The 25,570-nt window shown below is 50.0% G+C and overlaps 1 protein-coding gene across 1 annotated transcript in view; it reads right to left on the bottom strand.

Annotated features, from left to right (window-relative positions):
* Positions 1 to 25,570, bottom strand: part of LOC129454596 (uncharacterized) — a 67,824-nt gene that overhangs the window by 20,403 nt on the left and 21,851 nt on the right. Inside the window, exons 7-9 of the mRNA XM_073858722.1 lie at positions 3,706 to 3,803; positions 1,363 to 1,410; positions 226 to 270 (exon numbers count right to left, since the gene is read on the bottom strand). Coding sequence (XP_073714823.1) covers positions 226 to 270; positions 1,363 to 1,410; positions 3,706 to 3,803 — 191 coding nt within the window. The remainder of the gene's footprint in view (positions 1 to 225; positions 271 to 1,362; positions 1,411 to 3,705; positions 3,804 to 25,570) is intronic.

Raw genomic sequence — 25,570 nt, 5'->3', positions numbered from 1 at the left:
AGTAGTTGCAGTTGTCGTGCTAGCTAGAGGAGTAGTTGCAGTTGTCGTGCTAGCTAGAGGAGTAGTTGCAGTTGTCGTGCTAGCTAGAGGAGTAGTTGCAGTTGTCGTGCTAGCTAGAGGAGTAGTTGCAGTTGTCGTGCTAGCTAGAGGAGTAGTTGCAGTTGTCGTGCTAGCTAGAGGAGTAGTTGCAGTTGTCGTGCTAGCTAGAGGAGTAGTTGCAGTTGTCGTGCTAGCTAGAGGAGTAGTTGCAGTTGTCGTGCTAGCTAGAGGAGTAGTTGCAGTTGTCGTGCTAGCTAGAGGAGTAGTTGCAGTTGTCGTGCTAGCTAGAGGAGTAGTTGCAGTTGTCGTGCTAGCTAGAGGAGTAGTTGCAGTTGTCGTGCTAGCTAGAGGAGTAGTTGCAGTTGTCGTGCTAGCTAGAGGAGTAGTTGCAGTTGTCGTGCTAGCTAGAGGAGTAGTTGCAGTTGTCGTGCTAGCTAGAGGAGTAGTTGCAGTTGTCGTGCTAGCTAGAGGAGTAGTTGCAGTTGTCGTGCTAGCTAGAGGAGTAGTTGCAGTTGTCGTGCTAGCTAGAGGAGTAGTTGCAGTTGTCGTGCTAGCTAGAGGAGTAGTTGCAGTTGTCGTGCTAGCTAGAGGAGTAGTTGCAGTTGTCGTGCTAGCTAGAGGAGTAGTTGCAGTTGTCGTGCTAGCTAGAGGAGTAGTTGCAGTTGTCGTGCTAGCTAGAGGAGTAGTTGCAGTTGTCGTGCTAGCTAGAGGAGTAGTTGCAGTTGTCGTGCTAGCTAGAGGAGTAGTTGCAGTTGTCGTGCTAGCTAGAGGAGTAGTTGCAGTTGTCGTGCTAGCTAGAGGAGTAGTTGCAGTTGTCGTGCTAGCTAGAGGAGTAGTTGCAGTTGTCGTGCTAGCTAGAGGAGTAGTTGCAGTTGTCGTGCTAGCTAGAGGAGTAGTTGCAGTTGTCGTGCTAGCTAGAGGAGTAGTTGCAGTTGTCGTGCTAGCTAGAGGAGTAGTTGCAGTTGTCGTGCTAGCTAGAGGAGTAGTTGCAGTTGTCGTGCTAGCTAGAGGAGTAGTTGCAGTTGTCGTGCTAGCTAGAGGAGTAGTTGCAGTTGTCGTGCTAGCTAGAGGAGTAGTTGCAGTTGTCGTGCTAGCTAGAGGAGTAGTTGCAGTTGTCGTGCTAGCTAGAGGAGTAGTTGCAGTTGTCGTGCTAGCTAGAGGAGTAGTTGCAGTTGTCGTGCTAGCTAGAGGAGTAGTTGCAGTTGTCGTGCTAGCTAGAGGAGTAGTTGCAGTTGTCGTGCTAGCTAGAGGAGTAGTTGCAGTTGTCGTGCTAGCTAGAGGAGTAGTTGCAGTTGTCGTGCTAGCTAGAGGAGTAGTTGCAGTTGTCGTGCTAGCTAGAGGAGTAGTTGCAGTTGTCGTGCTAGCTAGAGGAGTAGTTGCAGTTGTCGTGCTAGCTAGAGGAGTAGTTGCAGTTGTCGTGCTAGCTAGAGGAGTAGTTGCAGTTGTCGTGCTAGCTAGAGGAGTAGTTGCAGTTGTCGTGCTAGCTAGAGGAGTAGTTGCAGTTGTCGTGCTAGCTAGAGGAGTAGTTGCAGTTGTCGTGCTAGCTAGAGGAGTAGTTGCAGTTGTCGTGCTAGCTAGAGGAGTAGTTGCAGTTGTCGTGCTAGCTAGAGGAGTAGTTGCAGTTGTCGTGCTAGCTAGAGGAGTAGTTGCAGTTGTCGTGCTAGCTAGAGGAGTAGTTGCAGTTGTCGTGCTAGCTAGAGGAGTAGTTGCAGTTGTCGTGCTAGCTAGAGGAGTAGTTGCAGTTGTCGTGCTAGCTAGAGGAGTAGTTGCAGTTGTCGTGCTAGCTAGAGGAGTAGTTGCAGTTGTCGTGCTAGCTAGAGGAGTAGTTGCAGTTGTCGTGCTAGCTAGAGGAGTAGTTGCAGTTGTCGTGCTAGCTAGAGGAGTAGTTGCAGTTGTCGTGCTAGCTAGAGGAGTAGTTGCAGTTGTCGTGCTAGCTAGAGGAGTAGTTGCAGTTGTCGTGCTAGCTAGAGGAGTAGTTGCAGTTGTCGTGCTAGCTAGAGGAGTAGTTGCAGTTGTCGTGCTAGCTAGAGGAGTAGTTGCAGTTGTCGTGCTAGCTAGAGGAGTAGTTGCAGTTGTCGTGCTAGCTAGAGGAGTAGTTGCAGTTGTCGTGCTAGCTAGAGGAGTAGTTGCAGTTGTCGTGCTAGCTAGAGGAGTAGTTGCAGTTGTCGTGCTAGCTAGAGGAGTAGTTGCAGTTGTCGTGCTAGCTAGAGGAGTAGTTGCAGTTGTCGTGCTAGCTAGAGGAGTAGTTGCAGTTGTCGTGCTAGCTAGAGGAGTAGTTGCAGTTGTCGTGCTAGCTAGAGGAGTAGTTGCAGTTGTCGTGCTAGCTAGAGGAGTAGTTGCAGTTGTCGTGCTAGCTAGAGGAGTAGTTGCAGTTGTCGTGCTAGCTAGAGGAGTAGTTGCAGTTGTCGTGCTAGCTAGAGGAGTAGTTGCAGTTGTCGTGCTAGCTAGAGGAGTAGTTGCAGTTGTCGTGCTAGCTAGAGGAGTAGTTGCAGTTGTCGTGCTAGCTAGAGGAGTAGTTGCAGTTGTCGTGCTAGCTAGAGGAGTAGTTGCAGTTGTCGTGCTAGCTAGAGGAGTAGTTGCAGTTGTCGTGCTAGCTAGAGGAGTAGTTGCAGTTGTCGTGCTAGCTAGAGGAGTAGTTGCAGTTGTCGTGCTAGCTAGAGGAGTAGTTGCAGTTGTCGTGCTAGCTAGAGGAGTAGTTGCAGTTGTCGTGCTAGCTAGAGGAGTAGTTGCAGTTGTCGTGCTAGCTAGAGGAGTAGTTGCAGTTGTCGTGCTAGCTAGAGGAGTAGTTGCAGTTGTCGTGCTAGCTAGAGGAGTAGTTGCAGTTGTCGTGCTAGCTAGAGGAGTAGTTGCAGTTGTCGTGCTAGCTAGAGGAGTAGTTGCAGTTGTCGTGCTAGCTAGAGGAGTAGTTGCAGTTGTCGTGCTAGCTAGAGGAGTAGTTGCAGTTGTCGTGCTAGCTAGAGGAGTAGTTGCAGTTGTCGTGCTAGCTAGAGGAGTAGTTGCAGTTGTCGTGCTAGCTAGAGGAGTAGTTGCAGTTGTCGTGCTAGCTAGAGGAGTAGTTGCAGTTGTCGTGCTAGCTAGAGGAGTAGTTGCAGTTGTCGTGCTAGCTAGAGGAGTAGTTGCAGTTGTCGTGCTAGCTAGAGGAGTAGTTGCAGTTGTCGTGCTAGCTAGAGGAGTAGTTGCAGTTGTCGTGCTAGCTAGAGGAGTAGTTGCAGTTGTCGTGCTAGCTAGAGGAGTAGTTGCAGTTGTCGTGCTAGCTAGAGGAGTAGTTGCAGTTGTCGTGCTAGCTAGAGGAGTAGTTGCAGTTGTCGTGCTAGCTAGAGGAGTAGTTGCAGTTGTCGTGCTAGCTAGAGGAGTAGTTGCAGTTGTCGTGCTAGCTAGAGGAGTAGTTGCAGTTGTCGTGCTAGCTAGAGGAGTAGTTGCAGTTGTCGTGCTAGCTAGAGGAGTAGTTGCAGTTGTCGTGCTAGCTAGAGGAGTAGTTGCAGTTGTCGTGCTAGCTAGAGGAGTAGTTGCAGTTGTCGTGCTAGCTAGAGGAGTAGTTGCAGTTGTCGTGCTAGCTAGAGGAGTAGTTGCAGTTGTCGTGCTAGCTAGAGGAGTAGTTGCAGTTGTCGTGCTAGCTAGAGGAGTAGTTGCAGTTGTCGTGCTAGCTAGAGGAGTAGTTGCAGTTGTCGTGCTAGCTAGAGGAGTAGTTGCAGTTGTCGTGCTAGCTAGAGGAGTAGTTGCAGTTGTCGTGCTAGCTAGAGGAGTAGTTGCAGTTGTCGTGCTAGCTAGAGGAGTAGTTGCAGTTGTCGTGCTAGCTAGAGGAGTAGTTGCAGTTGTCGTGCTAGCTAGAGGAGTAGTTGCAGTTGTCGTGCTAGCTAGAGGAGTAGTTGCAGTTGTCGTGCTAGCTAGAGGAGTAGTTGCAGTTGTCGTGCTAGCTAGAGGAGTAGTTGCAGTTGTCGTGCTAGCTAGAGGAGTAGTTGCAGTTGTCGTGCTAGCTAGAGGAGTAGTTGCAGTTGTCGTGCTAGCTAGAGGAGTAGTTGCAGTTGTCGTGCTAGCTAGAGGAGTAGTTGCAGTTGTCGTGCTAGCTAGAGGAGTAGTTGCAGTTGTCGTGCTAGCTAGAGGAGTAGTTGCAGTTGTCGTGCTAGCTAGAGGAGTAGTTGCAGTTGTCGTGCTAGCTAGAGGAGTAGTTGCAGTTGTCGTGCTAGCTAGAGGAGTAGTTGCAGTTGTCGTGCTAGCTAGAGGAGTAGTTGCAGTTGTCGTGCTAGCTAGAGGAGTAGTTGCAGTTGTCGTGCTAGCTAGAGGAGTAGTTGCAGTTGTCGTGCTAGCTAGAGGAGTAGTTGCAGTTGTCGTGCTAGCTAGAGGAGTAGTTGCAGTTGTCGTGCTAGCTAGAGGAGTAGTTGCAGTTGTCGTGCTAGCTAGAGGAGTAGTTGCAGTTGTCGTGCTAGCTAGAGGAGTAGTTGCAGTTGTCGTGCTAGCTAGAGGAGTAGTTGCAGTTGTCGTGCTAGCTAGAGGAGTAGTTGCAGTTGTCGTGCTAGCTAGAGGAGTAGTTGCAGTTGTCGTGCTAGCTAGAGGAGTAGTTGCAGTTGTCGTGCTAGCTAGAGGAGTAGTTGCAGTTGTCGTGCTAGCTAGAGGAGTAGTTGCAGTTGTCGTGCTAGCTAGAGGAGTAGTTGCAGTTGTCGTGCTAGCTAGAGGAGTAGTTGCAGTTGTCGTGCTAGCTAGAGGAGTAGTTGCAGTTGTCGTGCTAGCTAGAGGAGTAGTTGCAGTTGTCGTGCTAGCTAGAGGAGTAGTTGCAGTTGTCGTGCTAGCTAGAGGAGTAGTTGCAGTTGTCGTGCTAGCTAGAGGAGTAGTTGCAGTTGTCGTGCTAGCTAGAGGAGTAGTTGCAGTTGTCGTGCTAGCTAGAGGAGTAGTTGCAGTTGTCGTGCTAGCTAGAGGAGTAGTTGCAGTTGTCGTGCTAGCTAGAGGAGTAGTTGCAGTTGTCGTGCTAGCTAGAGGAGTAGTTGCAGTTGTCGTGCTAGCTAGAGGAGTAGTTGCAGTTGTCGTGCTAGCTAGAGGAGTAGTTGCAGTTGTCGTGCTAGCTAGAGGAGTAGTTGCAGTTGTCGTGCTAGCTAGAGGAGTAGTTGCAGTTGTCGTGCTAGCTAGAGGAGTAGTTGCAGTTGTCGTGCTAGCTAGAGGAGTAGTTGCAGTTGTCGTGCTAGCTAGAGGAGTAGTTGCAGTTGTCGTGCTAGCTAGAGGAGTAGTTGCAGTTGTCGTGCTAGCTAGAGGAGTAGTTGCAGTTGTCGTGCTAGCTAGAGGAGTAGTTGCAGTTGTCGTGCTAGCTAGAGGAGTAGTTGCAGTTGTCGTGCTAGCTAGAGGAGTAGTTGCAGTTGTCGTGCTAGCTAGAGGAGTAGTTGCAGTTGTCGTGCTAGCTAGAGGAGTAGTTGCAGTTGTCGTGCTAGCTAGAGGAGTAGTTGCAGTTGTCGTGCTAGCTAGAGGAGTAGTTGCAGTTGTCGTGCTAGCTAGAGGAGTAGTTGCAGTTGTCGTGCTAGCTAGAGGAGTAGTTGCAGTTGTCGTGCTAGCTAGAGGAGTAGTTGCAGTTGTCGTGCTAGCTAGAGGAGTAGTTGCAGTTGTCGTGCTAGCTAGAGGAGTAGTTGCAGTTGTCGTGCTAGCTAGAGGAGTAGTTGCAGTTGTCGTGCTAGCTAGAGGAGTAGTTGCAGTTGTCGTGCTAGCTAGAGGAGTAGTTGCAGTTGTCGTGCTAGCTAGAGGAGTAGTTGCAGTTGTCGTGCTAGCTAGAGGAGTAGTTGCAGTTGTCGTGCTAGCTAGAGGAGTAGTTGCAGTTGTCGTGCTAGCTAGAGGAGTAGTTGCAGTTGTCGTGCTAGCTAGAGGAGTAGTTGCAGTTGTCGTGCTAGCTAGAGGAGTAGTTGCAGTTGTCGTGCTAGCTAGAGGAGTAGTTGCAGTTGTCGTGCTAGCTAGAGGAGTAGTTGCAGTTGTCGTGCTAGCTAGAGGAGTAGTTGCAGTTGTCGTGCTAGCTAGAGGAGTAGTTGCAGTTGTCGTGCTAGCTAGAGGAGTAGTTGCAGTTGTCGTGCTAGCTAGAGGAGTAGTTGCAGTTGTCGTGCTAGCTAGAGGAGTAGTTGCAGTTGTCGTGCTAGCTAGAGGAGTAGTTGCAGTTGTCGTGCTAGCTAGAGGAGTAGTTGCAGTTGTCGTGCTAGCTAGAGGAGTAGTTGCAGTTGTCGTGCTAGCTAGAGGAGTAGTTGCAGTTGTCGTGCTAGCTAGAGGAGTAGTTGCAGTTGTCGTGCTAGCTAGAGGAGTAGTTGCAGTTGTCGTGCTAGCTAGAGGAGTAGTTGCAGTTGTCGTGCTAGCTAGAGGAGTAGTTGCAGTTGTCGTGCTAGCTAGAGGAGTAGTTGCAGTTGTCGTGCTAGCTAGAGGAGTAGTTGCAGTTGTCGTGCTAGCTAGAGGAGTAGTTGCAGTTGTCGTGCTAGCTAGAGGAGTAGTTGCAGTTGTCGTGCTAGCTAGAGGAGTAGTTGCAGTTGTCGTGCTAGCTAGAGGAGTAGTTGCAGTTGTCGTGCTAGCTAGAGGAGTAGTTGCAGTTGTCGTGCTAGCTAGAGGAGTAGTTGCAGTTGTCGTGCTAGCTAGAGGAGTAGTTGCAGTTGTCGTGCTAGCTAGAGGAGTAGTTGCAGTTGTCGTGCTAGCTAGAGGAGTAGTTGCAGTTGTCGTGCTAGCTAGAGGAGTAGTTGCAGTTGTCGTGCTAGCTAGAGGAGTAGTTGCAGTTGTCGTGCTAGCTAGAGGAGTAGTTGCAGTTGTCGTGCTAGCTAGAGGAGTAGTTGCAGTTGTCGTGCTAGCTAGAGGAGTAGTTGCAGTTGTCGTGCTAGCTAGAGGAGTAGTTGCAGTTGTCGTGCTAGCTAGAGGAGTAGTTGCAGTTGTCGTGCTAGCTAGAGGAGTAGTTGCAGTTGTCGTGCTAGCTAGAGGAGTAGTTGCAGTTGTCGTGCTAGCTAGAGGAGTAGTTGCAGTTGTCGTGCTAGCTAGAGGAGTAGTTGCAGTTGTCGTGCTAGCTAGAGGAGTAGTTGCAGTTGTCGTGCTAGCTAGAGGAGTAGTTGCAGTTGTCGTGCTAGCTAGAGGAGTAGTTGCAGTTGTCGTGCTAGCTAGAGGAGTAGTTGCAGTTGTCGTGCTAGCTAGAGGAGTAGTTGCAGTTGTCGTGCTAGCTAGAGGAGTAGTTGCAGTTGTCGTGCTAGCTAGAGGAGTAGTTGCAGTTGTCGTGCTAGCTAGAGGAGTAGTTGCAGTTGTCGTGCTAGCTAGAGGAGTAGTTGCAGTTGTCGTGCTAGCTAGAGGAGTAGTTGCAGTTGTCGTGCTAGCTAGAGGAGTAGTTGCAGTTGTCGTGCTAGCTAGAGGAGTAGTTGCAGTTGTCGTGCTAGCTAGAGGAGTAGTTGCAGTTGTCGTGCTAGCTAGAGGAGTAGTTGCAGTTGTCGTGCTAGCTAGAGGAGTAGTTGCAGTTGTCGTGCTAGCTAGAGGAGTAGTTGCAGTTGTCGTGCTAGCTAGAGGAGTAGTTGCAGTTGTCGTGCTAGCTAGAGGAGTAGTTGCAGTTGTCGTGCTAGCTAGAGGAGTAGTTGCAGTTGTCGTGCTAGCTAGAGGAGTAGTTGCAGTTGTCGTGCTAGCTAGAGGAGTAGTTGCAGTTGTCGTGCTAGCTAGAGGAGTAGTTGCAGTTGTCGTGCTAGCTAGAGGAGTAGTTGCAGTTGTCGTGCTAGCTAGAGGAGTAGTTGCAGTTGTCGTGCTAGCTAGAGGAGTAGTTGCAGTTGTCGTGCTAGCTAGAGGAGTAGTTGCAGTTGTCGTGCTAGCTAGAGGAGTAGTTGCAGTTGTCGTGCTAGCTAGAGGAGTAGTTGCAGTTGTCGTGCTAGCTAGAGGAGTAGTTGCAGTTGTCGTGCTAGCTAGAGGAGTAGTTGCAGTTGTCGTGCTAGCTAGAGGAGTAGTTGCAGTTGTCGTGCTAGCTAGAGGAGTAGTTGCAGTTGTCGTGCTAGCTAGAGGAGTAGTTGCAGTTGTCGTGCTAGCTAGAGGAGTAGTTGCAGTTGTCGTGCTAGCTAGAGGAGTAGTTGCAGTTGTCGTGCTAGCTAGAGGAGTAGTTGCAGTTGTCGTGCTAGCTAGAGGAGTAGTTGCAGTTGTCGTGCTAGCTAGAGGAGTAGTTGCAGTTGTCGTGCTAGCTAGAGGAGTAGTTGCAGTTGTCGTGCTAGCTAGAGGAGTAGTTGCAGTTGTCGTGCTAGCTAGAGGAGTAGTTGCAGTTGTCGTGCTAGCTAGAGGAGTAGTTGCAGTTGTCGTGCTAGCTAGAGGAGTAGTTGCAGTTGTCGTGCTAGCTAGAGGAGTAGTTGCAGTTGTCGTGCTAGCTAGAGGAGTAGTTGCAGTTGTCGTGCTAGCTAGAGGAGTAGTTGCAGTTGTCGTGCTAGCTAGAGGAGTAGTTGCAGTTGTCGTGCTAGCTAGAGGAGTAGTTGCAGTTGTCGTGCTAGCTAGAGGAGTAGTTGCAGTTGTCGTGCTAGCTAGAGGAGTAGTTGCAGTTGTCGTGCTAGCTAGAGGAGTAGTTGCAGTTGTCGTGCTAGCTAGAGGAGTAGTTGCAGTTGTCGTGCTAGCTAGAGGAGTAGTTGCAGTTGTCGTGCTAGCTAGAGGAGTAGTTGCAGTTGTCGTGCTAGCTAGAGGAGTAGTTGCAGTTGTCGTGCTAGCTAGAGGAGTAGTTGCAGTTGTCGTGCTAGCTAGAGGAGTAGTTGCAGTTGTCGTGCTAGCTAGAGGAGTAGTTGCAGTTGTCGTGCTAGCTAGAGGAGTAGTTGCAGTTGTCGTGCTAGCTAGAGGAGTAGTTGCAGTTGTCGTGCTAGCTAGAGGAGTAGTTGCAGTTGTCGTGCTAGCTAGAGGAGTAGTTGCAGTTGTCGTGCTAGCTAGAGGAGTAGTTGCAGTTGTCGTGCTAGCTAGAGGAGTAGTTGCAGTTGTCGTGCTAGCTAGAGGAGTAGTTGCAGTTGTCGTGCTAGCTAGAGGAGTAGTTGCAGTTGTCGTGCTAGCTAGAGGAGTAGTTGCAGTTGTCGTGCTAGCTAGAGGAGTAGTTGCAGTTGTCGTGCTAGCTAGAGGAGTAGTTGCAGTTGTCGTGCTAGCTAGAGGAGTAGTTGCAGTTGTCGTGCTAGCTAGAGGAGTAGTTGCAGTTGTCGTGCTAGCTAGAGGAGTAGTTGCAGTTGTCGTGCTAGCTAGAGGAGTAGTTGCAGTTGTCGTGCTAGCTAGAGGAGTAGTTGCAGTTGTCGTGCTAGCTAGAGGAGTAGTTGCAGTTGTCGTGCTAGCTAGAGGAGTAGTTGCAGTTGTCGTGCTAGCTAGAGGAGTAGTTGCAGTTGTCGTGCTAGCTAGAGGAGTAGTTGCAGTTGTCGTGCTAGCTAGAGGAGTAGTTGCAGTTGTCGTGCTAGCTAGAGGAGTAGTTGCAGTTGTCGTGCTAGCTAGAGGAGTAGTTGCAGTTGTCGTGCTAGCTAGAGGAGTAGTTGCAGTTGTCGTGCTAGCTAGAGGAGTAGTTGCAGTTGTCGTGCTAGCTAGAGGAGTAGTTGCAGTTGTCGTGCTAGCTAGAGGAGTAGTTGCAGTTGTCGTGCTAGCTAGAGGAGTAGTTGCAGTTGTCGTGCTAGCTAGAGGAGTAGTTGCAGTTGTCGTGCTAGCTAGAGGAGTAGTTGCAGTTGTCGTGCTAGCTAGAGGAGTAGTTGCAGTTGTCGTGCTAGCTAGAGGAGTAGTTGCAGTTGTCGTGCTAGCTAGAGGAGTAGTTGCAGTTGTCGTGCTAGCTAGAGGAGTAGTTGCAGTTGTCGTGCTAGCTAGAGGAGTAGTTGCAGTTGTCGTGCTAGCTAGAGGAGTAGTTGCAGTTGTCGTGCTAGCTAGAGGAGTAGTTGCAGTTGTCGTGCTAGCTAGAGGAGTAGTTGCAGTTGTCGTGCTAGCTAGAGGAGTAGTTGCAGTTGTCGTGCTAGCTAGAGGAGTAGTTGCAGTTGTCGTGCTAGCTAGAGGAGTAGTTGCAGTTGTCGTGCTAGCTAGAGGAGTAGTTGCAGTTGTCGTGCTAGCTAGAGGAGTAGTTGCAGTTGTCGTGCTAGCTAGAGGAGTAGTTGCAGTTGTCGTGCTAGCTAGAGGAGTAGTTGCAGTTGTCGTGCTAGCTAGAGGAGTAGTTGCAGTTGTCGTGCTAGCTAGAGGAGTAGTTGCAGTTGTCGTGCTAGCTAGAGGAGTAGTTGCAGTTGTCGTGCTAGCTAGAGGAGTAGTTGCAGTTGTCGTGCTAGCTAGAGGAGTAGTTGCAGTTGTCGTGCTAGCTAGAGGAGTAGTTGCAGTTGTCGTGCTAGCTAGAGGAGTAGTTGCAGTTGTCGTGCTAGCTAGAGGAGTAGTTGCAGTTGTCGTGCTAGCTAGAGGAGTAGTTGCAGTTGTCGTGCTAGCTAGAGGAGTAGTTGCAGTTGTCGTGCTAGCTAGAGGAGTAGTTGCAGTTGTCGTGCTAGCTAGAGGAGTAGTTGCAGTTGTCGTGCTAGCTAGAGGAGTAGTTGCAGTTGTCGTGCTAGCTAGAGGAGTAGTTGCAGTTGTCGTGCTAGCTAGAGGAGTAGTTGCAGTTGTCGTGCTAGCTAGAGGAGTAGTTGCAGTTGTCGTGCTAGCTAGAGGAGTAGTTGCAGTTGTCGTGCTAGCTAGAGGAGTAGTTGCAGTTGTCGTGCTAGCTAGAGGAGTAGTTGCAGTTGTCGTGCTAGCTAGAGGAGTAGTTGCAGTTGTCGTGCTAGCTAGAGGAGTAGTTGCAGTTGTCGTGCTAGCTAGAGGAGTAGTTGCAGTTGTCGTGCTAGCTAGAGGAGTAGTTGCAGTTGTCGTGCTAGCTAGAGGAGTAGTTGCAGTTGTCGTGCTAGCTAGAGGAGTAGTTGCAGTTGTCGTGCTAGCTAGAGGAGTAGTTGCAGTTGTCGTGCTAGCTAGAGGAGTAGTTGCAGTTGTCGTGCTAGCTAGAGGAGTAGTTGCAGTTGTCGTGCTAGCTAGAGGAGTAGTTGCAGTTGTCGTGCTAGCTAGAGGAGTAGTTGCAGTTGTCGTGCTAGCTAGAGGAGTAGTTGCAGTTGTCGTGCTAGCTAGAGGAGTAGTTGCAGTTGTCGTGCTAGCTAGAGGAGTAGTTGCAGTTGTCGTGCTAGCTAGAGGAGTAGTTGCAGTTGTCGTGCTAGCTAGAGGAGTAGTTGCAGTTGTCGTGCTAGCTAGAGGAGTAGTTGCAGTTGTCGTGCTAGCTAGAGGAGTAGTTGCAGTTGTCGTGCTAGCTAGAGGAGTAGTTGCAGTTGTCGTGCTAGCTAGAGGAGTAGTTGCAGTTGTCGTGCTAGCTAGAGGAGTAGTTGCAGTTGTCGTGCTAGCTAGAGGAGTAGTTGCAGTTGTCGTGCTAGCTAGAGGAGTAGTTGCAGTTGTCGTGCTAGCTAGAGGAGTAGTTGCAGTTGTCGTGCTAGCTAGAGGAGTAGTTGCAGTTGTCGTGCTAGCTAGAGGAGTAGTTGCAGTTGTCGTGCTAGCTAGAGGAGTAGTTGCAGTTGTCGTGCTAGCTAGAGGAGTAGTTGCAGTTGTCGTGCTAGCTAGAGGAGTAGTTGCAGTTGTCGTGCTAGCTAGAGGAGTAGTTGCAGTTGTCGTGCTAGCTAGAGGAGTAGTTGCAGTTGTCGTGCTAGCTAGAGGAGTAGTTGCAGTTGTCGTGCTAGCTAGAGGAGTAGTTGCAGTTGTCGTGCTAGCTAGAGGAGTAGTTGCAGTTGTCGTGCTAGCTAGAGGAGTAGTTGCAGTTGTCGTGCTAGCTAGAGGAGTAGTTGCAGTTGTCGTGCTAGCTAGAGGAGTAGTTGCAGTTGTCGTGCTAGCTAGAGGAGTAGTTGCAGTTGTCGTGCTAGCTAGAGGAGTAGTTGCAGTTGTCGTGCTAGCTAGAGGAGTAGTTGCAGTTGTCGTGCTAGCTAGAGGAGTAGTTGCAGTTGTCGTGCTAGCTAGAGGAGTAGTTGCAGTTGTCGTGCTAGCTAGAGGAGTAGTTGCAGTTGTCGTGCTAGCTAGAGGAGTAGTTGCAGTTGTCGTGCTAGCTAGAGGAGTAGTTGCAGTTGTCGTGCTAGCTAGAGGAGTAGTTGCAGTTGTCGTGCTAGCTAGAGGAGTAGTTGCAGTTGTCGTGCTAGCTAGAGGAGTAGTTGCAGTTGTCGTGCTAGCTAGAGGAGTAGTTGCAGTTGTCGTGCTAGCTAGAGGAGTAGTTGCAGTTGTCGTGCTAGCTAGAGGAGTAGTTGCAGTTGTCGTGCTAGCTAGAGGAGTAGTTGCAGTTGTCGTGCTAGCTAGAGGAGTAGTTGCAGTTGTCGTGCTAGCTAGAGGAGTAGTTGCAGTTGTCGTGCTAGCTAGAGGAGTAGTTGCAGTTGTCGTGCTAGCTAGAGGAGTAGTTGCAGTTGTCGTGCTAGCTAGAGGAGTAGTTGCAGTTGTCGTGCTAGCTAGAGGAGTAGTTGCAGTTGTCGTGCTAGCTAGAGGAGTAGTTGCAGTTGTCGTGCTAGCTAGAGGAGTAGTTGCAGTTGTCGTGCTAGCTAGAGGAGTAGTTGCAGTTGTCGTGCTAGCTAGAGGAGTAGTTGCAGTTGTCGTGCTAGCTAGAGGAGTAGTTGCAGTTGTCGTGCTAGCTAGAGGAGTAGTTGCAGTTGTCGTGCTAGCTAGAGGAGTAGTTGCAGTTGTCGTGCTAGCTAGAGGAGTAGTTGCAGTTGTCGTGCTAGCTAGAGGAGTAGTTGCAGTTGTCGTGCTAGCTAGAGGAGTAGTTGCAGTTGTCGTGCTAGCTAGAGGAGTAGTTGCAGTTGTCGTGCTAGCTAGAGGAGTAGTTGCAGTTGTCGTGCTAGCTAGAGGAGTAGTTGCAGTTGTCGTGCTAGCTAGAGGAGTAGTTGCAGTTGTCGTGCTAGCTAGAGGAGTAGTTGCAGTTGTCGTGCTAGCTAGAGGAGTAGTTGCAGTTGTCGTGCTAGCTAGAGGAGTAGTTGCAGTTGTCGTGCTAGCTAGAGGAGTAGTTGCAGTTGTCGTGCTAGCTAGAGGAGTAGTTGCAGTTGTCGTGCTAGCTAGAGGAGTAGTTGCAGTTGTCGTGCTAGCTAGAGGAGTAGTTGCAGTTGTCGTGCTAGCTAGAGGAGTAGTTGCAGTTGTCGTGCTAGCTAGAGGAGTAGTTGCAGTTGTCGTGCTAGCTAGAGGAGTAGTTGCAGTTGTCGTGCTAGCTAGAGGAGTAGTTGCAGTTGTCGTGCTAGCTAGAGGAGTAGTTGCAGTTGTCGTGCTAGCTAGAGGAGTAGTTGCAGTTGTCGTGCTAGCTAGAGGAGTAGTTGCAGTTGTCGTGCTAGCTAGAGGAGTAGTTGCAGTTGTCGTGCTAGCTAGAGGAGTAGTTGCAGTTGTCGTGCTAGCTAGAGGAGTAGTTGCAGTTGTCGTGCTAGCTAGAGGAGTAGTTGCAGTTGTCGTGCTAGCTAGAGGAGTAGTTGCAGTTGTCGTGCTAGCTAGAGGAGTAGTTGCAGTTGTCGTGCTAGCTAGAGGAGTAGTTGCAGTTGTCGTGCTAGCTAGAGGAGTAGTTGCAGTTGTCGTGCTAGCTAGAGGAGTAGTTGCAGTTGTCGTGCTAGCTAGAGGAGTAGTTGCAGTTGTCGTGCTAGCTAGAGGAGTAGTTGCAGTTGTCGTGCTAGCTAGAGGAGTAGTTGCAGTTGTCGTGCTAGCTAGAGGAGTAGTTGCAGTTGTCGTGCTAGCTAGAGGAGTAGTTGCAGTTGTCGTGCTAGCTAGAGGAGTAGTTGCAGTTGTCGTGCTAGCTAGAGGAGTAGTTGCAGTTGTCGTGCTAGCTAGAGGAGTAGTTGCAGTTGTCGTGCTAGCTAGAGGAGTAGTTGCAGTTGTCGTGCTAGCTAGAGGAGTAGTTGCAGTTGTCGTGCTAGCTAGAGGAGTAGTTGCAGTTGTCGTGCTAGCTAGAGGAGTAGTTGCAGTTGTCGTGCTAGCTAGAGGAGTAGTTGCAGTTGTCGTGCTAGCTAGAGGAGTAGTTGCAGTTGTCGTGCTAGCTAGAGGAGTAGTTGCAGTTGTCGTGCTAGCTAGAGGAGTAGTTGCAGTTGTCGTGCTAGCTAGAGGAGTAGTTGCAGTTGTCGTGCTAGCTAGAGGAGTAGTTGCAGTTGTCGTGCTAGCTAGAGGAGTAGTTGCAGTTGTCGTGCTAGCTAGAGGAGTAGTTGCAGTTGTCGTGCTAGCTAGAGGAGTAGTTGCAGTTGTCGTGCTAGCTAGAGGAGTAGTTGCAGTTGTCGTGCTAGCTAGAGGAGTAGTTGCAGTTGTCGTGCTAGCTAGAGGAGTAGTTGCAGTTGTCGTGCTAGCTAGAGGAGTAGTTGCAGTTGTCGTGCTAGCTAGAGGAGTAGTTGCAGTTGTCGTGCTAGCTAGAGGAGTAGTTGCAGTTGTCGTGCTAGCTAGAGGAGTAGTTGCAGTTGTCGTGCTAGCTAGAGGAGTAGTTGCAGTTGTCGTGCTAGCTAGAGGAGTAGTTGCAGTTGTCGTGCTAGCTAGAGGAGTAGTTGCAGTTGTCGTGCTAGCTAGAGGAGTAGTTGCAGTTGTCGTGCTAGCTAGAGGAGTAGTTGCAGTTGTCGTGCTAGCTAGAGGAGTAGTTGCAGTTGTCGTGCTAGCTAGAGGAGTAGTTGCAGTTGTCGTGCTAGCTAGAGGAGTAGTTGCAGTTGTCGTGCTAGCTAGAGGAGTAGTTGCAGTTGTCGTGCTAGCTAGAGGAGTAGTTGCAGTTGTCGTGCTAGCTAGAGGAGTAGTTGCAGTTGTCGTGCTAGCTAGAGGAGTAGTTGCAGTTGTCGTGCTAGCTAGAGGAGTAGTTGCAGTTGTCGTGCTAGCTAGAGGAGTAGTTGCAGTTGTCGTGCTAGCTAGAGGAGTAGTTGCAGTTGTCGTGCTAGCTAGAGGAGTAGTTGCAGTTGTCGTGCTAGCTAGAGGAGTAGTTGCAGTTGTCGTGCTAGCTAGAGGAGTAGTTGCAGTTGTCGTGCTAGCTAGAGGAGTAGTTGCAGTTGTCGTGCTAGCTAGAGGAGTAGTTGCAGTTGTCGTGCTAGCTAGAGGAGTAGTTGCAGTTGTCGTGCTAGCTAGAGGAGTAGTTGCAGTTGTCGTGCTAGCTAGAGGAGTAGTTGCAGTTGTCGTGCTAGCTAGAGGAGTAGTTGCAGTTGTCGTGCTAGCTAGAGGAGTAGTTGCAGTTGTCGTGCTAGCTAGAGGAGTAGTTGCAGTTGTCGTGCTAGCTAGAGGAGTAGTTGCAGTTGTCGTGCTAGCTAGAGGAGTAGTTGCAGTTGTCGTGCTAGCTAGAGGAGTAGTTGCAGTTGTCGTGCTAGCTAGAGGAGTAGTTGCAGTTGTCGTGCTAGCTAGAGGAGTAGTTGCAGTTGTCGTGCTAGCTAGAGGAGTAGTTGCAGTTGTCGTGCTAGCTAGAGGAGTAGTTGCAGTTGTCGTGCTAGCTAGAGGAGTAGTTGCAGTTGTCGTGCTAGCTAGAGGAGTAGTTGCAGTTGTCGTGCTAGCTAGAGGAGTAGTTGCAGTTGTCGTGCTAGCTAGAGGAGTAGTTGCAGTTGTCGTGCTAGCTAGAGGAGTAGTTGCAGTTGTCGTGCTAGCTAGAGGAGTAGTTGCAGTTGTCGTGCTAGCTAGAGGAGTAGTTGCAGTTGTCGTGCTAGCTAGAGGAGTAGTTGCAGTTGTCGTGCTAGCTAGAGGAGTAGTTGCAGTTGTCGTGCTAGCTAGAGGAGTAGTTGCAGTTGTCGTGCTAGCTAGAGGAGTAGTTGCAGTTGTCGTGCTAGCTAGAGGAGTAGTTGCAGTTGTCGTGCTAGCTAGAGGAGTAGTTGCAGTTGTCGTGCTAGCTAGAGGAGTAGTTGCAGTTGTCGTGCTAGCTAGAGGAGTAGTTGCAGTTGTCGTGCTAGCTAGAGGAGTAGTTGCAGTTGTCGTGCTAGCTAGAGGAGTAGTTGCAGTTGTCGTGCTAGCTAGAGGAGTAGTTGCAGTTGTCGTGCTAGCTAGAGGAGTAGTTGCAGTTGTCGTGCTAGCTAGAGGAGTAGTTGCAGTTGTCGTGCTAGCTAGAGGAGTAGTTGCAGTTGTCGTGCTAGCTAGAGGAGTAGTTGCAGTTGTCGTGCTAGCTAGAGGAGTAGTTGCAGTTGTCGTGCTAGCTAGAGGAGTAGTTGCAGTTGTCGTGCTAGCTAGAGGAGTAGTTGCAGTTGTCGTGCTAGCTAGAGGAGTAGTTGCAGTTGTCGTGCTAGCTAGAGGAGTAGTTGCAGTTGTCGTGCTAGCTAGAGGAGTAGTTGCAGTTGTCGTGCTAGCTAGAGGAGTAGTTGCAGTTGTCGTGCTAGCTAGAGGAGTAGTTGCAGTTGTCGTGCTAGCTAGAGGAGTAGTTGCAGTTGTCGTGCTAGCTAGAGGAGTAGTTGCAGTTGTCGTGCTAGCTAGAGGAGTAGTTGCAGTTGTCGTGCTAGCTAGAGGAGTAGTTGCAGTTGTCGTGCTAGCTAGAGGAGTAGTTGCAGTTGTCGTGCTAGCTAGAGGAGTAGTTGCAGTTGTCGTGCTAGCTAGAGGAGTAGTTGCAGTTGTCGTGCTAGCTAGAGGAGTAGTTGCAGTTGTCGTGCTAGCTAGAGGAGTAGTTGCAGTTGTCGTGCTAGCTAGAGGAGTAGTTGCAGTTGTCGTGCTAGCTAGAGGAGTAGTTGCAGTTGTCGTGCTAGCTAGAGGAGTAGTTGCAGTTGTCGTGCTAGCTAGAGGAGTAGTTGCAGTTGTCGTGCTAGCTAGAGGAGTAGTTGCAGTTGTCGTGCTAGCTAGAGGAGTAGTTGCAGTTGTCGTGCTAGCTAGAGGAGTAGTTGCAGTTGTCGTGCTAGCTAGAGGAGTAGTTGCAGTTGTCGTGCTAGCTAGAGGAGTAGTTGCAGTTGTCGTGCTAGCTAGAGGAGTAGTTGCAGTTGTCGTGCTAGCTAGAGGAGTAGTTGCAGTTGTCGTGCTAGCTAGAGGAGTAGTTGCAGTTGTCGTGCTAGCTAGAGGAGTAGTTGCAGTTGTCGTGCTAGCTAGAGGAGTAGTTGCAGTTGTCGTGCTAGCTAGAGGAGTAGTTGCAGTTGTCGTGCTAGCTAGAGGAGTAGTTGCAGTTGTCGTGCTAGCTAGAGGAGTAGTTGCAGTTGTCGTGCTAGCTAGAGGAGTAGTTGCAGTTGTCGTGCTAGCTAGAGGAGTAGTTGCAGTTGTCGTGCTAGCTAGAGGAGTAGTTGCAGTTGTCGTGCTAGCTAGAGGAGTAGTTGCAGTTGTCGTGCTAGCTAGAGGAGTAGTTGCAGTTGTCGTGCTAGCTAGAGGAGTAGTTGCAGTTGTCGTGCTAGCTAGAGGAGTAGTTGCAGTTGTCGTGCTAGCTAGAGGAGTAGTTGCAGTTGTCGTGCTAGCTAGAGGAGTAGTTGCAGTTGTCGTGCTAGCTAGAGGAGTAGTTGCAGTTGTCGTGCTAGCTAGAGGAGTAGTTGCAGTTGTCGTGCTAGCTAGAGGAGTAGTTGCAGTTGTCGTGCTAGCTAGAGGAGTAGTTGCAGTTGTCGTGCTAGCTAGAGGAGTAGTTGCAGTTGTCGTGCTAGCTAGAGGAGTAGTTGCAGTTGTCGTGCTAGCTAGAGGAGTAGTTGCAGTTGTCGTGCTAGCTAGAGGAGTAGTTGCAGTTGTCGTGCTAGCTAGAGGAGTAGTTGCAGTTGTCGTGCTAGCTAGAGGAGTAGTTGCAGTTGTCGTGCTAGCTAGAGGAGTAGTTGCAGTTGTCGTGCTAGCTAGAGGAGTAGTTGCAGTTGTCGTGCTAGCTAGAGGAGTAGTTGCAGTTGTCGTGCTAGCTAGAGGAGTAGTTGCAGTTGTCGTGCTAGCTAGAGGAGTAGTTGCAGTTGTCGTGCTAGCTAGAGGAGTAGTTGCAGTTGTCGTGCTAGCTAGAGGAGTAGTTGCAGTTGTCGTGCTAGCTAGAGGAGTAGTTGCAGTTGTCGTGCTAGCTAGAGGAGTAGTTGCAGTTGTCGTGCTAGCTAGAGGAGTAGTTGCAGTTGTCGTGCTAGCTAGAGGAGTAGTTGCAGTTGTCGTGCTAGCTAGAGGAGTAGTTGCAGTTGTCGTGCTAGCTAGAGGAGTAGTTGCAGTTGTCGTGCTAGCTAGAGGAGTAGTTGCAGTTGTCGTGCTAGCTAGAGGAGTAGTTGCAGTTGTCGTGCTAGCTAGAGGAGTAGTTGCAGTTGTCGTGCTAGCTAGAGGAGTAGTTGCAGTTGTCGTGCTAGCTAGAGGAGTAGTTGCAGTTGTCGTGCTAGCTAGAGGAGTAGTTGCAGTTGTCGTGCTAGCTAGAGGAGTAGTTGCAGTTGTCGTGCTAGCTAGAGGAGTAGTTGCAGTTGTCGTGCTAGCTAGAGGAGTAGTTGCAGTTGTCGTGCTAGCTAGAGGAGTAGTTGCAGTTGTCGTGCTAGCTAGAGGAGTAGTTGCAGTTGTCGTGCTAGCTAGAGGAGTAGTTGCAGTTGTCGTGCTAGCTAGAGGAGTAGTTGCAGTTGTCGTGCTAGCTAGAGGAGTAGTTGCAGTTGTCGTGCTAGCTAGAGGAGTAGTTGCAGTTGTCGTGCTAGCTAGAGGAGTAGTTGCAGTTGTCGTGCTAGCTAGAGGAGTAGTTGCAGTTGTCGTGCTAGCTAGAGGAGTAGTTGCAGTTGTCGTGCTAGCTAGAGGAGTAGTTGCAGTTGTCGTGCTAGCTAGAGGAGTAGTTGCAGTTGTCGTGCTAGCTAGAGGAGTAGTTGCAGTTGTCGTGCTAGCTAGAGGAGTAGTTGCAGTTGTCGTGCTAGCTAGAGGAGTAGTTGCAGTTGTCGTGCTAGCTAGAGGAGTAGTTGCAGTTGTCGTGCTAGCTAGAGGAGTAGTTGCAGTTGTCGTGCTAGCTAGAGGAGTAGTTGCAGTTGTCGTGCTAGCTAGAGGAGTAGTTGCAGTTGTCGTGCTAGCTAGAGGAGTAGTTGCAGTTGTCGTGCTAGCTAGAGGAGTAGTTGCAGTTGTCGTGCTAGCTAGAGGAGTAGTTGCAGTTGTCGTGCTAGCTAGAGGAGTAGTTGCAGTTGTCGTGCTAGCTAGAGGAGTAGTTGCAGTTGTCGTGCTAGCTAGAGGAGTAGTTGCAGTTGTCGTGCTAGCTAGAGGAGTAGTTGCAGTTGTCGTGCTAGCTAGAGGAGTAGTTGCAGTTGTCGTGCTAGCTAGAGGAGTAGTTGCAGTTGTCGTGCTAGCTAGAGGAGTAGTTGCAGTTGTCGTGCTAGCTAGAGGAGTAGTTGCAGTTGTCGTGCTAGCTAGAGGAGTAGTTGCAGTTGTCGTGCTAGCTAGAGGAGTAGTTGCAGTTGTCGTGCTAGCTAGAGGAGTAGTTGCAGTTGTCGTGCTAGCTAGAGGAGTAGTTGCAGTTGTCGTGCTAGCTAGAGGAGTAGTTGCAGTTGTCGTGCTAGCTAGAGGAGTAGTTGCAGTTGTCGTGCTAGCTAGAGGAGTAGTTGCAGTTGTCGTGCTAGCTAGAGGAGTAGTTGCAGTTGTCGTGCTAGCTAGAGGAGTAGTTGCAGTTGTCGTGCTAGCTAGAGGAGTAGTTGCAGTTGTCGTGCTAGCTAGAGGAGTAGTTGCAGTTGTCGTGCTAGCTAGAGGAGTAGTTGCAGTTGTCGTGCTAGCTAGAGGAGTAGTTGCAGTTGTCGTGCTAGCTAGAGGAGTAGTTGCAGTTGTCGTGCTAGCTAGAGGAGTAGTTGCAGTTGTCGTGCTAGCTAGAGGAGTAGTTGCAGTTGTCGTGCTAGCTAGAGGAGTAGTTGCAGTTGTCGTGCTAGCTAGAGGAGTAGTTGCAGTTGTCGTGCTAGCTAGAGGAGTAGTTGCAGTTGTCGTGCTAGCTAGAGGAGTAGTTGCAGTTGTCGTGCTAGCTAGAGGAGTAGTTGCAGTTGTCGTGCTAGCTAGAGGAGTAGTTGCAGTTGTCGTGCTAGCTAGAGGAGTAGTTGCAGTTGTCGTGCTAGCTAGAGGAGTAGTTGCAGTTGTCGTGCTAGCTAGAGGAGTAGTTGCAGTTGTCGTGCTAGCTAGAGGAGTAGTTGCAGTTGTCGTGCTAGCTAGAGGAGTAGTTGCAGTTGTCGTGCTAGCTAGAGGAGTAGTTGCAGTTGTCGTGCTAGCTAGAGGAGTAGTTGCAGTTGTCGTGCTAGCTAGAGGAGTAGTTGCAGTTGTCGTGCTAGCTAGAGGAGTAGTTGCAGTTGTCGTGCTAGCTAGAGGAGTAGTTGCAGTTGTCGTGCTAGCTAGAGGAGTAGTTGCAGTTGTCGTGCTAGCTAGAGGAGTAGTTGCAGTTGTCGTGCTAGCTAGAGGAGTAGTTGCAGTTGTCGTGCTAGCTAGAGGAGTAGTTGCAGTTGTCGTGCTAGCTAGAGGAGTAGTTGCAGTTGTCGTGCTAGCTAGAGGAGTAGTTGCAGTTGTCGTGCTAGCTAGAGGAGTAGTTGCAGTTGTCGTGCTAGCTAGAGGAGTAGTTGCAGTTGTCGTGCTAGCTAGAGGAGTAGTTGCAGTTGTCGTGCTAGCTAGAGGAGTAGTTGCAGTTGTCGTGCTAGCTAGAGGAGTAGTTGCAGTTGTCGTGCTAGCTAGAGGAGTAGTTGCAGTTGTCGTGCTAGCTAGAGGAGTAGTTGCAGTTGTCGTGCTAGCTAGAGGAGTAGTTGCAGTTGTCGTGCTAGCTAGAGGAGTAGTTGCAGTTGTCGTGCTAGCTAGAGGAGTAGTTGCAGTTGTCGTGCTAGCTAGAGGAGTAGTTGCAGTTGTCGTGCTAGCTAGAGGAGTAGTTGCAGTTGTCGTGCTAGCTAGAGGAGTAGTTGCAGTTGTCGTGCTAGCTAGAGGAGTAGTTGCAGTTGTCGTGCTAGCTAGAGGAGTAGTTGCAGTTGTCGTGCTAGCTAGAGGAGTAGTTGCAGTTGTCGTGCTAGCTAGAGGAGTAGTTGCAGTTGTCGTGCTAGCTAGAGGAGTAGTTGCAGTTGTCGTGCTAGCTAGAGGAGTAGTTGCAGTTGTCGTGCTAGCTAGAGGAGTAGTTGCAGTTGTCGTGCTAGCTAGAGGAGTAGTTGCAGTTGTCGTGCTAGCTAGAGGAGTAGTTGCAGTTGTCGTGCTAGCTAGAGGAGTAGTTGCAGTTGTCGTGCTAGCTAGAGGAGTAGTTGCAGTTGTCGTGCTAGCTAGAGGAGTAGTTGCAGTTGTCGTGCTAGCTAGAGGAGTAGTTGCAGTTGTCGTGCTAGCTAGAGGAGTAGTTGCAGTTGTCGTGCTAGCTAGAGGAGTAGTTGCAGTTGTCGTGCTAGCTAGAGGAGTAGTTGCAGTTGTCGTGCTAGCTAGAGGAGTAGTTGCAGTTGTCGTGCTAGCTAGAGGAGTAGTTGCAGTTGTCGTGCTAGCTAGAGGAGTAGTTGCAGTTGTCGTGCTAGCTAGAGGAGTAGTTGCAGTTGTCGTGCTAGCTAGAGGAGTAGTTGCAGTTGTCGTGCTAGCTAGAGGAGTAGTTGCAGTTGTCGTGCTAGCTAGAGGAGTAGTTGCAGTTGTCGTGCTAGCTAGAGGAGTAGTTGCAGTTGTCGTGCTAGCTAGAGGAGTAGTTGCAGTTGTCGTGCTAGCTAGAGGAGTAGTTGCAGTTGTCGTGCTAGCTAGAGGAGTAGTTGCAGTTGTCGTGCTAGCTAGAGGAGTAGTTGCAGTTGTCGTGCTAGCTAGAGGAGTAGTTGCAGTTGTCGTGCTAGCTAGAGGAGTAGTTGCAGTTGTCGTGCTAGCTAGAGGAGTAGTTGCAGTTGTCGTGCTAGCTAGAGGAGTAGTTGCAGTTGTCGTGCTAGCTAGAGGAGTAGTTGCAGTTGTCGTGCTAGCTAGAGGAGTAGTTGCAGTTGTCGTGCTAGCTAGAGGAGTAGTTGCAGTTGTCGTGCTAGCTAGAGGAGTAGTTGCAGTTGTCGTGCTAGCTAGAGGAGTAGTTGCAGTTGTCGTGCTAGCTAGAGGAGTAGTTGCAGTTGTCGTGCTAGCTAGAGGAGTAGTTGCAGTTGTCGTGCTAGCTAGAGGAGTAGTTGCAGTTGTCGTGCTAGCTAGAGGAGTAGTTGCAGTTGTCGTGCTAGCTAGAGGAGTAGTTGCAGTTGTCGTGCTAGCTAGAGGAGTAGTTGCAGTTGTCGTGCTAGCTAGAGGAGTAGTTGCAGTTGTCGTGCTAGCTAGAGGAGTAGTTGCAGTTGTCGTGCTAGCTAGAGGAGTAGTTGCAGTTGTCGTGCTAGCTAGAGGAGTAGTTGCAGTTGTCGTGCTAGCTAGAGGAGTAGTTGCAGTTGTCGTGCTAGCTAGAGGAGTAGTTGCAGTTGTCGTGCTAGCTAGAGGAGTAGTTGCAGTTGTCGTGCTAGCTAGAGGAGTAGTTGCAGTTGTCGTGCTAGCTAGAGGAGTAGTTGCAGTTGTCGTGCTAGCTAGAGGAGTAGTTGCAGTTGTCGTGCTAGCTAGAGGAGTAGTTGCAGTTGTCGTGCTAGCTAGAGGAGTAGTTGCAGTTGTCGTGCTAGCTAGAGGAGTAGTTGCAGTTGTCGTGCTAGCTAGAGGAGTAGTTGCAGTTGTCGTGCTAGCTAGAGGAGTAGTTGCAGTTGTCGTGCTAGCTAGAGGAGTAGTTGCAGTTGTCGTGCTAGCTAGAGGAGTAGTTGCAGTTGTCGTGCTAGCTAGAGGAGTAGTTGCAGTTGTCGTGCTAGCTAGAGGAGTAGTTGCAGTTGTCGTGCTAGCTAGAGGAGTAGTTGCAGTTGTCGTGCTAGCTAGAGGAGTAGTTGCAGTTGTCGTGCTAGCTAGAGGAGTAGTTGCAGTTGTCGTGCTAGCTAGAGGAGTAGTTGCAGTTGTCGTGCTAGCTAGAGGAGTAGTTGCAGTTGTCGTGCTAGCTAGAGGAGTAGTTGCAGTTGTCGTGCTAGCTAGAGGAGTAGTTGCAGTTGTCGTGCTAGCTAGAGGAGTAGTTGCAGTTGTCGTGCTAGCTAGAGGAGTAGTTGCAGTTGTCGTGCTAGCTAGAGGAGTAGTTGCAGTTGTCGTGCTAGCTAGAGGAGTAGTTGCAGTTGTCGTGCTAGCTAGAGGAGTAGTTGCAGTTGTCGTGCTAGCTAGAGGAGTAGTTGCAGTTGTCGTGCTAGCTAGAGGAGTAGTTGCAGTTGTCGTGCTAGCTAGAGGAGTAGTTGCAGTTGTCGTGCTAGCTAGAGGAGTAGTTGCAGTTGTCGTGCTAGCTAGAGGAGTAGTTGCAGTTGTCGTGCTAGCTAGAGGAGTAGTTGCAGTTGTCGTGCTAGCTAGAGGAGTAGTTGCAGTTGTCGTGCTAGCTAGAGGAGTAGTTGCAGTTGTCGTGCTAGCTAGAGGAGTAGTTGCAGTTGTCGTGCTAGCTAGAGGAGTAGTTGCAGTTGTCGTGCTAGCTAGAGGAGTAGTTGCAGTTGTCGTGCTAGCTAGAGGAGTAGTTGCAGTTGTCGTGCTAGCTAGAGGAGTAGTTGCAGTTGTCGTGCTAGCTAGAGGAGTAGTTGCAGTTGTCGTGCTAGCTAGAGGAGTAGTTGCAGTTGTCGTGCTAGCTAGAGGAGTAGTTGCAGTTGTCGTGCTAGCTAGAGGAGTAGTTGCAGTTGTCGTGCTAGCTAGAGGAGTAGTTGCAGTTGTCGTGCTAGCTAGAGGAGTAGTTGCAGTTGTCGTGCTAGCTAGAGGAGTAGTTGCAGTTGTCGTGCTAGCTAGAGGAGTAGTTGCAGTTGTCGTGCTAGCTAGAGGAGTAGTTGCAGTTGTCGTGCTAGCTAGAGGAGTAGTTGCAGTTGTCGTGCTAGCTAGAGGAGTAGTTGCAGTTGTCGTGCTAGCTAGAGGAGTAGTTGCAGTTGTCGTGCTAGCTAGAGGAGTAGTTGCAGTTGTCGTGCTAGCTAGAGGAGTAGTTGCAGTTGTCGTGCTAGCTAGAGGAGTAGTTGCAGTTGTCGTGCTAGCTAGAGGAGTAGTTGCAGTTGTCGTGCTAGCTAGAGGAGTAGTTGCAGTTGTCGTGCTAGCTAGAGGAGTAGTTGCAGTTGTCGTGCTAGCTAGAGGAGTAGTTGCAGTTGTCGTGCTAGCTAGAGGAGTAGTTGCAGTTGTCGTGCTAGCTAGAGGAGTAGTTGCAGTTGTCGTGCTAGCTAGAGGAGTAGTTGCAGTTGTCGTGCTAGCTAGAGGAGTAGTTGCAGTTGTCGTGCTAGCTAGAGGAGTAGTTGCAGTTGTCGTGCTAGCTAGAGGAGTAGTTGCAGTTGTCGTGCTAGCTAGAGGAGTAGTTGCAGTTGTCGTGCTAGCTAGAGGAGTAGTTGCAGTTGTCGTGCTAGCTAGAGGAGTAGTTGCAGTTGTCGTGCTAGCTAGAGGAGTAGTTGCAGTTGTCGTGCTAGCTAGAGGAGTAGTTGCAGTTGTCGTGCTAGCTAGAGGAGTAGTTGCAGTTGTCGTGCTAGCTAGAGGAGTAGTTGCAGTTGTCGTGCTAGCTAGAGGAGTAGTTGCAGTTGTCGTGCTAGCTAGAGGAGTAGTTGCAGTTGTCGTGCTAGCTAGAGGAGTAGTTGCAGTTGTCGTGCTAGCTAGAGGAGTAGTTGCAGTTGTCGTGCTAGCTAGAGGAGTAGTTGCAGTTGTCGTGCTAGCTAGAGGAGTAGTTGCAGTTGTCGTGCTAGCTAGAGGAGTAGTTGCAGTTGTCGTGCTAGCTAGAGGAGTAGTTGCAGTTGTCGTGCTAGCTAGAGGAGTAGTTGCAGTTGTCGTGCTAGCTAGAGGAGTAGTTGCAGTTGTCGTGCTAGCTAGAGGAGTAGTTGCAGTTGTCGTGCTAGCTAGAGGAGTAGTTGCAGTTGTCGTGCTAGCTAGAGGAGTAGTTGCAGTTGTCGTGCTAGCTAGAGGAGTAGTTGCAGTTGTCGTGCTAGCTAGAGGAGTAGTTGCAGTTGTCGTGCTAGCTAGAGGAGTAGTTGCAGTTGTCGTGCTAGCTAGAGGAGTAGTTGCAGTTGTCGTGCTAGCTAGAGGAGTAGTTGCAGTTGTCGTGCTAGCTAGAGGAGTAGTTGCAGTTGTCGTGCTAGCTAGAGGAGTAGTTGCAGTTGTCGTGCTAGCTAGAGGAGTAGTTGCAGTTGTCGTGCTAGCTAGAGGAGTAGTTGCAGTTGTCGTGCTAGCTAGAGGAGTAGTTGCAGTTGTCGTGCTAGCTAGAGGAGTAGTTGCAGTTGTCGTGCTAGCTAGAGGAGTAGTTGCAGTTGTCGTGCTAGCTAGAGGAGTAGTTGCAGTTGTCGTGCTAGCTAGAGGAGTAGTTGCAGTTGTCGTGCTAGCTAGAGGAGTAGTTGCAGTTGTCGTGCTAGCTAGAGGAGTAGTTGCAGTTGTCGTGCTAGCTAGAGGAGTAGTTGCAGTTGTCGTGCTAGCTAGAGGAGTAGTTGCAGTTGTCGTGCTAGCTAGAGGAGTAGTTGCAGTTGTCGTGCTAGCTAGAGGAGTAGTTGCAGTTGTCGTGCTAGCTAGAGGAGTAGTTGCAGTTGTCGTGCTAGCTAGAGGAGTAGTTGCAGTTGTCGTGCTAGCTAGAGGAGTAGTTGCAGTTGTCGTGCTAGCTAGAGGAGTAGTTGCAGTTGTCGTGCTAGCTAGAGGAGTAGTTGCAGTTGTCGTGCTAGCTAGAGGAGTAGTTGCAGTTGTCGTGCTAGCTAGAGGAGTAGTTGCAGTTGTCGTGCTAGCTAGAGGAGTAGTTGCAGTTGTCGTGCTAGCTAGAGGAGTAGTTGCAGTTGTCGTGCTAGCTAGAGGAGTAGTTGCAGTTGTCGTGCTAGCTAGAGGAGTAGTTGCA

This window comes from Misgurnus anguillicaudatus, chromosome 20 (assembly GCF_027580225.2).
Source record: "Misgurnus anguillicaudatus chromosome 20, ASM2758022v2, whole genome shotgun sequence".
Lineage (NCBI taxonomy): Eukaryota > Metazoa > Chordata > Actinopteri > Cypriniformes > Cobitidae > Misgurnus > Misgurnus anguillicaudatus.
Note: the sequence above shows the minus strand (reverse complement) of the source record. Positions and strands in the feature narration are given on the sequence as shown.